At 36.7% G+C, this 13,962-nt stretch overlaps 1 protein-coding gene across 1 annotated transcript in view; it reads left to right on the forward strand.

The window, feature by feature from the left end:
• LOC102808140 (exportin-T-like) overlaps positions 1-13,962 on the forward strand; it is a 112,216-nt gene that overhangs the window by 73,757 nt on the left and 24,497 nt on the right. The window contains exons 14-19 of the mRNA XM_085496674.1: positions 1,285-1,380; positions 1,505-1,647; positions 3,808-4,096; positions 6,444-6,633; positions 9,095-9,162; positions 11,333-11,497. Coding sequence (XP_085352800.1) covers positions 1,285-1,380; positions 1,505-1,647; positions 3,808-4,096; positions 6,444-6,633; positions 9,095-9,162; positions 11,333-11,497 — 951 coding nt within the window. The remainder of the gene's footprint in view (positions 1-1,284; positions 1,381-1,504; positions 1,648-3,807; positions 4,097-6,443; positions 6,634-9,094; positions 9,163-11,332; positions 11,498-13,962) is intronic.

Raw genomic sequence — 13,962 nt, forward strand, 5'->3', positions numbered from 1 at the left:
ATTTCTCATCTGTTTACAGATGGATTTTGTTCAAACTTGGTATATACATTTGACATTATGAGACCTTGATGCACATCATTTTGTTTTTCAGATAAGATTTAAAATGGCTAACTGGCAGTCATTTTGTTTTAATGAATAAGGTTCTCTGACTTGCTGTGACTGATTATGTTCAAATTTTAAATATTCATTATACATCATGTCATAGATATACAGATATATTGGTTTGACAATCCTATTAAATATGGCCGAATGGTGGCCATTTTTGTGCTAAAAAATCAAGCATTGCTGGCATTTATGGATGGATTTTGTTCAAACATTAGACATTACAGGTTCCTGATGCCACGTTATTTTATTTTTTTCAGATCAGATTCAGAATGGCTGACTAGTGGCCATTTTGTTTCAATGAATGGGCTTCTGGAGCTGTATCTCCGACATGTTTTGACTGACTATGTTCAAATTTTATATATTCATTATACATGTATTCAAAATGGCTGATTTTGTTTTAATTAATGCTTTTCCAGAGCAATATCTCTCAATACTCGTTTGACGATCAGATACAAATGTCAGTCATTTAAATGTTCATATATCAATCATCATAATCATATTCCTGACATGTATATATTTCAGCTATATTAGGCCAGACTTTTATTATCCCTTGTTTTGTGAACCCACCGAATGAACATGAGCCAAAAATGAAATAAAAATATAATTTTATTTCAGCGTAATTTCTCGCGCCCGTTGACTTGTAAGCGCAAAAAAATGCTAGAAAATTTTTTATCTTCAATTTATTTACCGCCCGACGCATAACAAATCCAAATTGCATTTTCGTGGGAGTATCATGATCAAAATACCGAAGTCTCGCGCAGATGAGAAACAAGGTTATACATGGAATAAAATTTTATTTCATTTCTTCTCTCTGATCAATGATCTCCCTTACAATTCTTTGAGAATCACACAAATTTAATGGAAAAAAAGAATTAATTTTATTTTTTATCCTCCCTCCTCAAAAAAATTTCCTTATAAAAACTCCCAAAACAAGGAATAAAAAAAAGTCTCGCCTTACTATAAACAAAACTATATATCCAAAATTTGATAACCACCGGGGACTGTGTCATGCATGGCTTGTTATTCATACACTGATGAAGTCGGCCACTATCACCAAACACAGAGAACATAATTTATTTATAAATTTTGTGAATATGACACAAGTTCTGGAACACATTTGTTCATTTATTTGTCAGCTCTGAAGGCATTGCGCTAAATTTCTGAAACTTCTTCTTGCAGGATAATGGTCATTCTATGTTGCTATCCAATGATGACAAATTGTTTATTTATGAGTCAGCTGGTGTGCTCATTGTGGCTAGTCAGTTCCCACCTGAGGTAAGTATATAGCAGAGATCTCATTAGTGACCTTTAATTATGCTGATTCAGTTTGCAATACATTTACTATCATCTGAGAGTGTTATGATTTCAGCAATTTCATGTAATTTCTGATTATCAACAGAAAAAACAGCTACAGATGAAGACACTGCTTTCTCCATTGATTCAAAAATTCAACACAATGTTAACGAAACTTTGTGCAGAGTGTGACGAGGCACAGCAACTGGTGTATGCTGAGATTGTGAGTCAGTGTATATCATTTGCCAGGTATGTCACTTTTGAGTCCTTGTAAACTTATTCTGAAGCAGTGACTTCAGATTCCAGCTGTACCTCTTAAAGGAGAACCGCTCAATCCCATGGATTGCACCAAAGGGACACTATTGTTTATGTTGTTTACAATGTTAATCTATCTTTTGTTATCCATTGTTATTTTCATCCAGAAAGTAAATTTGTTGTGAAATTAATCTTAACTGGAAGGGGTGCCCCTCTTTAAATGCATGCATGAATGAATTCGATCGAGTCGTGTAGGATTCATTTAGGATCGAGTCGTGTAGGATTCATTTAGGATCGAGTCGTGTAGGATTCATTTAGGATCGAGTCGTGTAGGATTCATTTAGGATCGAGTCGTGTAGGATTCATTTAGGATCGAGTCGTGTAGGATTCATTTAGGATCGAGTCGTGTAGGATTCATTTAGGATCGAGTCGTGTAGGATTCATTTAGGATCGAGTCGTGTAGGATTCATTTAGGATCGAGTCGTGTAGGATTCATTTAGGATCGAGTCGTGTAGGATTCATTTAGGATCGAGTCGTGTAGGATTCATTTAGGATCGAGTCGTGTAGGATTCATTTAGGATCGAGTCGTGTAGGATTCATTTAGGATCGAGTCGTGTAGGACTCATTTAGGATCGAGTCGTGTAGGACTCATTTAGGATCGAGTCGTGTAGGACTCATTTAGGATCGAGTCCTATAAGACTCATTTAGGATCGAGTCGTATAGGACTCATTTAGGATCGAGTCGTATAGGTTCCATTCAGGATTGAGTCGTATGGGTTCCATTTAGGATTGAGTCGTATGGGTTCCATTCAGGATTGAGTCGTATGGGTTCCATTCAGGATTGAGTCGTATGGGTTCCATTCAGGATTGAGTCGTATAGGTTCCATTCAGGATTGAGTCGTATAGGTTCCATTCAGGATTGAGTCGTATAGGTTCCATTCAGGATTGAGTCGTATAGGTTCCATTCAGGATTGAGTCGTATAGGTTCCATTCAGGATTGAGTCGTATAGGTTCCATTCAGGATTGAGTCGTATAGGTTCCATTCAGGATTGAGTCGTATAGGTTTCATTTAGGATTGAGTCGTATAGGTTTCATTTAGGATTGAGTCGTATAGGTTTCATTTAGGATTGAGTCGTATAGGTTTCATTTAGGATTGAGTCGTATAGGTTTCATTTAGGATTGAGTCGTATAGGTTTCATTTAGGATTGAGTCAGATAGGATTCATTTAGGATTGAGTCGTATAAGTTCCATTTAGGATTGAGTCGTATGGGTTCCATTCAGGATTGAGTCGTACATGTTTCATACAGATTGAGTCGTACATGTTTCATACAGATTGAGTCGTACATGTTTCATACAGATTGAGTCGTACATGTTTCATACAGGATTGAGTTGTACATGTTTCATACAGGATTGAGTCGTATAGGTTCCATTCAGGATTGAGTCATCGGAAATTTATGAAATGAAATTTGAAATAAAATTATTCTATGGTGCAAACCAACTGTTACTGTGAATATATTGGCATTCTAAGGGCTTGATGTCACATCAACCATGTGATTACAATAACTATGATTACAATAACCGCAAAATTTTAACAGTCTTTTGCCAAGACTGTTTAGATAATAAAAAGCAAAAAAAAAGCAATTTACCTCTCAAGTGCCCACGAACCTGCATCTATACCTTAATAATAACTATGGAAGCAAGCCTGTACCATGTAATAGCAATAATAAAATGCTAATAGAATCAACTTTTGTCTCAATTTACAAAATAAAATGTCAAAATACTTTCCATCATTGTGCAAGGATTCCGAAGTTTTGTGAATGAGTACTTGTTATAAAATGTCTTACTAACATTTAACACATTTAATAATCTATGAAACATTAAATTTGTTACCTTATTATTAATTAGTTTTAATATAGAGTATATGACCACATCTCATTGGCTGACGGTGCTCAGCCTGTACATCAATAATTTCCCATTTAACTATTAAAGGTCCATGGAACTGCAGTCATACATGTACATGTATTTCCTATTCGAATTTATGACTATGATAATTGATATTGAGGCAATAAAACCAAATGTTTCAAAAATGTATCTACGTATTTATTTAAACTGTTTTAAGTTTCACAAAATCTATCTATTTAATTTGTGATTTCAGTCGTACAAGTAAAGCATTTCATAGCCAGCAGACTATGACACAATGTGGATGTGATGTATGTTATATAGAAGCCTTACAAGTATTTCTGCTTGCAATGAACACTCCTTATCAGAGGCAGATAGTACATTCTGCAGTACGACAGTATTTACATCGCATGATAGTCTGTCTTGAAGGGGATGTGCTACCTTATATCCCAATTGCAGTGGAAAATTTACTTAAAAGTTCCTGCACTGCAAAAGATATTCAAGAATTTATTCCGCTAATTAACCAAATTATCAGCAAGTTTAAGGTTAGTAGATCATTATCAGAAATTTGTAGTTGAAATTGACATGTGTACGAGTAAAATTAAGTTGCTTTCAGTTTCAGAGGAAAGCACATACCGGTGCATGTATAATCTTAACATACCCACTGGTTAAATCAATATCCATCCAGCCAGCCAGACAATTAAATGTGTATTCTGTGAACATGTTGGGTCTAGTTATATTTAGTATAAACTGATAAAATATATTTTTGTCCTGTTCGGTTATTTATAAATAAATTTGGGGGGGGGGGGGTCCAACATGATCCGACATCTTTCTTAAAAACTAATGTATCATATTGTCATTCCGAAACTCAATCTTGGTCGTGTATAGACAGACTTTGTTCAAAATTGTTACATACATTGAACATAATACAACCTTTTATTTTTCAGACTGGATTCAAAACAGTCGACTTGTTTCAGGGCAGCATCTCAGACATTCCCTGACCAAACATTTTCTAACTTTAGTTATACATCATGTCATATATATGCACATGCATTCATTTGACAATTAAATTCAAGATGGCTGAATGGCAGTCATTTCAATGTTGAAAATTCTTTGAATACAAACTTTGGATACTATGGGACCCTTTTCAGTTCAGATTCAAAATGGCTGACTGGTTGCCATTATGTTTTTGTGAACACATTTCTGAAGCTATATTTTCAACTTGTCTAGACCGATCATGTTCAAATTTTATAAACACATTATTGCATATTTATTCATTTGGTTATCCATTTAAGATGGCCGAATTGCGGTTGTTTTAAATGTGAATTTTCATCAAAATCATATGTATATTAAACTTTATAGGACCTTAATGCATGTTACTTTGTTTGTTAGATTGACAGACTGGTTGCCATTTTGTTGCAGTTTTAGAGCAGTATTGCTGATATTCTCTGGGAGATTAAGTTAAAACTTCATATATATTTTTTAAATTTGAGGACTCACATGAACTACATAATGCAATTACTTATTAATTCCCGTTCGGAAACAGGCACTTGTGTTTTGACCCTTGTGCGTCCATGCGTGTGTGTGTGTGTGCATGCATCCGTGTGTGTGCAGAATCTGAAAATCCAGACGAGTATGGAAAAAAAATTCCTGGAAATCCAGCCAGTTATGGCTACTAAATAAAATATGGTCTAGTTTATCTCGCCACATACCGGTTGATGAGGTTGGATTTCCAACAGTATGACTAAAAAAACTTGGAATTCTGACTGTATATGGTAAAAAAATTGGGCCAGTATGAAATCGTTATTACTGAAATTAGATAAGGATGGTGGCACGAATGAGCTCATCAACACCGTGAATCAGGACTAGTTTGGATTTCCATTATCAAATATAAAATTTTGAACTTGGTAAACTACCATATGATGAGAGTTATATTTGGAAATCCTACTCTGTATGGTGGCACAATGGAACTCATCAACACCATAAGTAGGAACTATAGTTTTGGATTTCCATTACTGTATGGTGAATGGTGATTTGGAAATAAAACTTTGTATGACTCATACACCCATGGAAATTATACCCTGTATGAAGTAAACACACAAGCTCATCAACAGGGGGGGTGCAGATATAAACTGGAATGGCCCATTTCTGGATGGATTTCGTTCAAACTTGGTACATACATTACGGGTTCCTGATGCACGTTATTTTTAGTCCTTTTTTGGACGAAGTCCGAAAACGTGTTTTAATTTGGGTTTGTTCATTACATATATAGGTACTACATGTAGACCACTCTCAGATTTGTTCATTTCGTGATAATATCTTCAATTCTCTAATTTTAGTGAATATTTTTGTAATTTTTGGTAAAAAGTGATATTTTCGACTTCTTGTTGCTTTTATATTACATATAGGTACTACATGTGGACTTCTTTCAGATTTGTTAATTTCGTGGTGATATCTTCAATTACTTAATTTTGATGATTATTTTTTATATTTTTAAATTCTTGTTGAAAACAGCAAGGCTCGTTGCTTTAATACTATGCATATTGTTCATTTTCTAATGATATCCTCTGTTCTTTAATTGAAATGTGCATTGCTAACAGCGGAGTTATCTCAGCCGATAGGCTGCTTGTTTTATAAACTGTTCTGATGTTGTTGCTTTGTGGTACTCAGCGTGTGTCCCATATGGAAAGGCCGATTCTTGCATGCCAGTAAAGGTTTTTATTTTGACGCATATCTGTAAACTGTACAAGTTTTGAAATTGAGTTGGTTAATCAGGAAGTTGTTTTGCAAAGTAATTTACAGTTCTGATGACTGAATGTCACAGGCAGTGGGTATCAGAATTTAGGTTTGTTACACATTGTTGCTGACTCTTGACATGTTATCTCTTCACAGAAGTCTGTTGTGCCTTTTTTACAAGAAGTCTTCATGCCGGTAGTGACAGCAATATTTTCTGTTATAATGCAGCCTGTTGATGAACGTGATACACTGGCTGCCAAAGAAAAACAGACATTACAAAGAAGTTATTTTCTATTTTTACAAGCTTTGATTGTCAACAATGTTGTGGAAGTTATTTCTAAGCAAAGTGAGTAGAGAATATTATGAGGTTATTACGAAGATACCTCAAAGTATGCAGGAAGACAGTACAGCGGCAGCTTACTGTCTGAGTGCATACTTGGAGGTATCTTCGTAATAACCTTATTATTATACATCTTTTCCTACCAAGGATACATCATGGGAATGCCAAAATCTAAAAAGTTTAGAACAAAATCGGCGAACTTCTTTGTATGCCCGGACCGGTCAAACCCTGATACAAGGTACAAGATTTGAATCATAAACAATGTAAAATACATTTGCAGGCGCAGCAAGGGTTTTCAGTGATGTCATTAGCTTGATCTGAATCAGTGACAGAAATGGACCACAGTCTGGCTTTTGTCTGGTTTTATTAAAAATTAACACTGGAATCTTGAAAAAAGTGGTCAGAAATGTTGTTGTATGTTATATTTTTAAACTGTAATAATTGCATTCCATTATAATGAACCATCACTGAAATACTGGGTCACAAAGTTGAAGATCAGTGAAAACACTTTGCAGTTACTGTTTATAAATCTTGGCCAAGCACATTGACACATGTGATCTTTATATAGCTTCAGTTGTCAGGGCTAGCATGTATGTAAATGCGTCTCTATGTGGTAGTTGAGCGCAGTAACAGAGCGTCTCAGTTTTCATGAATATACGAGTTGAAAGTAAGCATGGAGCCAAACAATGGAATGCTTGAGTGCGCTCACTTTTAAAAGTAAGCGTGGGGACAAACCATGGAATGCTGGTGATGTAATGAAAGCTATGCTCAGTTTAACATTAAGTTGATACAAGTTCATTTCAGAGGTCTAACTTTAGTTAAAGAATCCAATCTGGTGCTAGTATCACATATTCACATGAGGGGGGTGTTTGTTAAAACAGACGCAACCATATTTAATTAAATATTTACGCAGTTTGAACCCTATGACCTTGTAAGATGGAATCGTCGTCATGCTCACTTAATAGTAAGTAATATTAGGTGTGGGACCAACAATGGAATGAAAAGTGCGCAAGTCTGATTTCAAGTAACTATAAGTCGCAGTGTATACATGAAGTTTTTGAGAGTACCCTTTTTGATTGACGCAAAATAAATGCCAGAATCGGCCACAATTATATTTAATAGTGATAGTCTTGAGTGTTTTCATTTGTCGGCGTCTGTAAACAACACTCAGTGACGACGAGTTGTTGCGCACACTTGAACGAATGCTGTTTTATTCATGAAATGTACATTCCCATTTTGCTCATATGTCCGGATCACCCTTCATAGATTTACAATACAGCAATGGTAGTGTGAAGTTGCATTTATGTCAATACGTTAGTAGTACGTGAATCATTAGGTGATCGTACAGTTACGAATCATTTGGCTTTGATTGGCTGACCCTCATGAAAATATAAATTCACATGAAAACTACACATTTAATCGAGACTACATTGGTGTCCATATACACATATGCTGCTTTTCTGTAATGTTAAAAATAGGTGTGAAAACAGTTGTATAATCATTGAGCTTTGTTATAGATGCAGACAAATAAAACACTCTGGACAAAACTAACCTCAGCGTTGCATCTAAATTACTATATTGTATTCGTTGGTCGACCCTGGCATTTAAAAACTCGTAACTCATAAAATAATTCTGGTTTCTTGAAGTGAGTCACGCATGTACTCCCCAATCTGTGTAATTCCATTGTTTTTCCCACGCCTAGGCTTTTACAAGTGAACAGGCGCTTTATTTCTACGACCTCGAGTTGGATGCCATGCATACAGTACTTTGCATATTGTGTACTGAGATTTTCGACATGGGTCAATGGAAGTTTTTAGTTATCAGTACAATACTAGATAAAGGGGAATCACTTTATGATGAGTTGTACCCACATAAAGTACATATTAATTCAACTGTTTGCAGATGTTCCATGTATTATTTTAACATATTTAAAAGAGTATTTTATAAATAAATGTCAGGGACTGTGACATTCATGTCTCGTTTATATTAATAAATATTTATACAATTCATATTACATTATTCTATGAAGGACATTGAGATTAATACAGTAAATGTAGTATTAAGTAAGGAGCTAGTTGGATATTATTTTTTCTCAAAATTTTGTTTATATGTTGCTGTACCATATTTATTAGGAACTTTTATACAATTTATGTTTACTGGGGTATGTTCTAGAATAAGAATAATACAGTGATTATTTGAATAACAAGAATATTGATTATATTTTATGTAATTATGATGACTATTTTTGGTCTGAATTATTCATACCTAAATTTTAGCCACTATTTTTTGCACAAAATGCTTAGATATATATTTATATTATTGAATTGCTTCAGGACTTTTATACTCGCTTTTACTGTGCAAAGAAAAAAAGATCATTCCTCAAGTATCCATGCATCCATCCATTTCTTTATTTAATCTAGATTTTCAATAAACAAGGTTGTAATATTTATCCTATGTTTTAAATCAGGTCCTCAAGATAGTCATACAGTATTGCTAACAGTGATAGAGGGTGCTGTTGATTTCCCTGATCCAGTGGTGAGTACATTTATCACTGTCGATGCTTCCATGGTGGGAAAGGGTCATTTTCATTTCACTACAAGTACATACTGTCACTTTAGAAATAATGTCAATTTAATTGTATTGCATAAACAGGTTTAATAACCAAATAGCACTCTACCTGGGTAAAAAAAACACTCTCCCAACTGGAAGCCAAACAAGTGGAGACTTGTAGCTTAACCAACCTTGACAGCCTCAACTGATTTGACTCTAACCTGATGAACTAGTGTCATCTGACTCTCTCACATGCTGACTAGTGTCATCTGACTCTCTCACATGCTGACTAGTGTCATCTGACTCTCTCACATGCTGACTAGTGTCATCTGACTCCCTCACCTTCTGACTAGTGTCATCTGACTCTCTCACATGCTGACTAGTGTCATCTGACTCTCTCACATGCTGACTAGTGTCATCTGACTCTCTCACATGCTGACTTGTGTCATCTGACTCTCTCACATGCTGACTAGTGTCATCTGACTCTCTCACATGCTGACTAGTGTCATCTGACTCTCTCACCTTCTGACTAGTGTCATCTGACTCTCTCACCTTCTGACTAGTGTCATCTGACTCTCTCACATGCTGACTAGTGTCATCTGACTCTCTCACCTTCTGACTAGTGTCATCTGACTCTCTCACCTTCTGACTAGTGTCATCTGACTCTCTCACATGCTGACTAGTGTCATCCGACTCTCTCACCTTCTGACTAGTGTCATCTGACTCTCTCACATGCTGACTAGTGTCATCTGACTCTCTCACATGCTGACTAGTGTCATCTGACTCTCTCACATGCTGACTAGTGTCATCTGACTCTCTCACCTTCTGACTAGTGTCATCTGACTCTCTCACATGCTGACTAGTGTCATCTGACTCTCACATGCTGACTAGTGTCATCTGACTCTCTCACATGCTGACTAGTGTCATCTGACTCTCTCACATGCTGACTAGTGTCATCTGACTCTCTCACATGCTGACTAGTGTCATCTGACTCTCTCACCTTCTGACTAGTGTCATCTGACTCTCTCACGTGCTGACTTGTGTCATCTGACTCTCTCACATGCTGACTTGTGTCATCTGACTCTCTCACATGCTGACTAGTGTCATCTGACTCTCTCACCTTCTGACTAGTGTCATCTGACTCTCTCACATGCTGACTAGTGTCATCTGACTCTCTCACATGCTGACTAGTGTCATCTGACTCTCTCACATGCTGACTAGTGTCATCTGACTCTCTCACATGCTGACTAGTGTCATCTGACTCTCTCACCTTCTGACTAGTGTCATCTGACTCTCTCACCTTCTGACTAGTGTCATCTGACTCTCTCACATGCTGACTAGTGTCATCCGACTCTCTCACCTTCTGACTAGTGTCATCCGACTCTCTCACCTTCTGACTAGTGTCATCCGACTCTCTCACCTTCTGACTAGTGTCATCTGACTCTCTCACATGCTGACTAGTGTCATCCGACTCTCTCACCTTCTGACTAGTGTCATCTGACTCTCTCACCTTCTGACTCGTGTCATCTGACTCTCTCACCTTCTGACTAGTGTCATCTGACTCTCTCACATGCTGACTAGTGTCATCTGACTCTCTCACATGCTGACTAGTGTCATCTGACTCTCTCACATGCTGACTAGTGTCATCTGACTCTCTCACATGCTGACTAGTGTCATCTGACTCTCTCACCTTCTGACTAGTGTCATCTGACTCTCTCACCTTCTGACTAGTGTCATCTGACTCTCTCACATGCTGACTAGTGTCATCCGACTCTCTCACCTTCTGACTAGTGTCATCCGACTCTCTCACCTTCTGACTAGTGTCATCCGACTCTCTCACCTTCTGACTAGTGTCATCTGACTCTCTCACATGCTGACTAGTGTCATCCGACTCTCTCACCTTCTGACTAGTGTCATCTGACTCTCTCACCTTCTGACTCGTGTCATCTGACTCTCTCACATGCTGACTAGTGTCATCTGACTCTCTCACATGCTGACTAGTGTCATCTGACTCTCACATGCTGACTAGTGTCATCTGACTCTCTCACCTTCCGACTAGTGTCATCTGACTCTCTCACCTTCCGACTAGTGTCATCTGTCTGATTTTCCATATTATGTGTTTAGACTGATGAAAATGTGTTCTTTCTATTTTCAGGCTCAAAAAACGTGTTTTAATATTTTAAAGAGATTAGTTGACATTTGGGGTGGAGAAAATGGACCATATGGATTCCGAGATTTTATTTATGAAAGAATAATTCCCACATGTTTTTTAGCGCCTCTGAAGTCAACGTTTGATTTGGGTGATGGACAAACGTATCTGGTAATTATTTTAGCTATTATTTAATTGTTCATCTCCATTCAGACAAAGTTTGAAAACAGGAACCTAGGAATTGACATGCATGAGTGCATGTGTTGCCATGTGTTGTCTCTTGGACATGCTTTTGACCAATCACATTCAAACTTCACACATACATAATACATCTTGAGAGACTCGCACATTTGTTTCTTTATTTGAATGGTGATCATTTTTGTGCTTATAATTCATTTAAATCAAAATTTTCTGCTCTATCCTGCCTGGACTGATTACATTCAAACTTCGGACATACATCATACATAATATTATACATATGCAAGTCAATTTGTTTCACAATCTGATTAAAGATGGCTGAATGGTGACCATTTTTATGCTGAAAAATCATCGAAATCAAGTATTTCTGGCATTCCAGAACCAAATCTCGGCTGTTTACAGATGGATTTTGATCAAACTTGGTACATACATATAACATTATGGGACCTTGATGCACATCATTTTCAAAATGTTTCAATGAATGCGGTTCTAGTGCCATATCTCTGACATGCTTTGGCTGATTATATTCAAATTTTATATATTCATCATGTCATTGATGTATTGGTTTTACTATCCAATTCAAAATGTTCCAATATTCCATAGCAATATCTCTGAATATAGACAAGTACTCACTTGATGGTCAAATGCAAGATGACTGAATGACAATCATTTTAATGTTAAAAAATCCTCATAATCAAGCATCAGCTTCTGGAGACATATATCTGACTGTATTACTATAAACACTATTATATAGTTGAAATAATAACTAACAGGGCCTGTGCCATGCATGGCTTGTTTTTCAGATTGAATTAAATATAGCTGACTGTTGGTCAGTTTGTTTCAACAAAATGCTGTTTTGGAGCCATATATCAGACATGCCTTGACCAATAATTTACAAATATTCATTTTATGATCAGAACAAGACACTTCGTGATGAGCATCTTTTGCGGTCAGTAATATTTACGAAAATGTTTATTCACTGTTGGCTAGGCTCCGCTAGGATTGCCCTTAAAATCACTTCTGTGTGTGTGATTTCCAGTGTTTTCACGTATTAATTCTTCTGTGATTTACTTGGCAGGCAGGTCACACAATCACCCTAGTTATTAGATAAAATCTGGAAAAAAAATTGTGCCCACCGTCGCCATAGTAATAGTAATAGCCAAAAAACTGTTTTTTGGGTAGCTTCGCGCCAATTGTATCTCCTCCAACAAATTTAGGATAAAACACTTCAGACATGGCTCATTCTACTTAGCTGGAGTGTGGGCTCAAAGTTGCTAGTTGAATTTTTGATATCTTTTTTCATTACCGAGAAATTTGGGGTAACTGGCTTTTTAACTCTTCTGTGATTTTTTTTTTTTTGGCTCGGCCGATTTGGTTCAAACTTGGCAGGCAAGTCACACCTTCACTCTAGTTAGGTTGTAAAATCTGAAAATAAATTCTGGCCCACCATTTCCATGATGGCAACAGCCAAAAAACTTGTTTATTTTTAATACCTTCACGCCAAATGTGTCTCACCCTACAATTCTAGGATTAAGAAGCTCATTTTACTCAGCTTGAGTGTGGGCAAAAATTTACTGGTTGTTTTATGTCTATTTTCATTACTGAGAAACTTGACCTCAAAGTTGGGGTAACTGTTCACCAGCAACGACTTTTAACTGTTCTGAGTTTTTTTTGGCTTGGCTGATTTTGTTCGTACTTGACAGGCAGGTCGTACCGTCACTAATTGAAAAATAATTCTGGCCCACTGCTGCCAATGGCAACAGCCAAAAACTGATTTTTGAATACTTTTGCCCCAAATTTATTACCTCCTACCAGTTTTGTAATAGCAGTGTTCAAATGATCATGCTATTTGTTTTGGCTACTTCGCGCACTGGTAAGATATCACTGGCGCCCACATTGTTACACTGTATCAATGTAATCCCAGCGCAACTTTGTCAGTTGTCAATCAACAACGGTTAAATAGGCATGTTATTTCCATTTTGCAGTATATCGTAGACAGTACTTGTATACTTTGTTACCCAGCATCAATATCGGATTGTTCGGAAGTATGAGATTGTTATGTACATTTCATTCATTAATGTTGTAAAATGACGCTTTCTCCGGGGCCTTCAGAGTCCCATGTTGACTATGTCCCGGCCTGTGTACTTACTTAGTGTCAGTGTGTGAGTGGTATATACAAAATACGACCAAGTAAATGTCAGAGTATTAAAAAAAAACAGAAATATAAAAATCAGTTGCCCATGCCAAGATAGCCGTAGAACCAAAAGAATCTGTCAGCCGTCGCCATTCACAGCAGCGATATGATTTTACACATCGAAATTGAGAATCGCAGGTGTAGACATACATGTATTTCATAAATGAACACTAAATACATCTATACTGGCCAGCAATCGAATCATCAATCTTCATGAGTGACGTAACTGGCATTTCCATCTATT

This window comes from Saccoglossus kowalevskii, chromosome 3 (assembly GCF_978046115.1).
Source record: "Saccoglossus kowalevskii chromosome 3, keSacKowa6.1, whole genome shotgun sequence".
Taxonomy (NCBI): domain Eukaryota; kingdom Metazoa; phylum Hemichordata; class Enteropneusta; family Harrimaniidae; genus Saccoglossus; species Saccoglossus kowalevskii.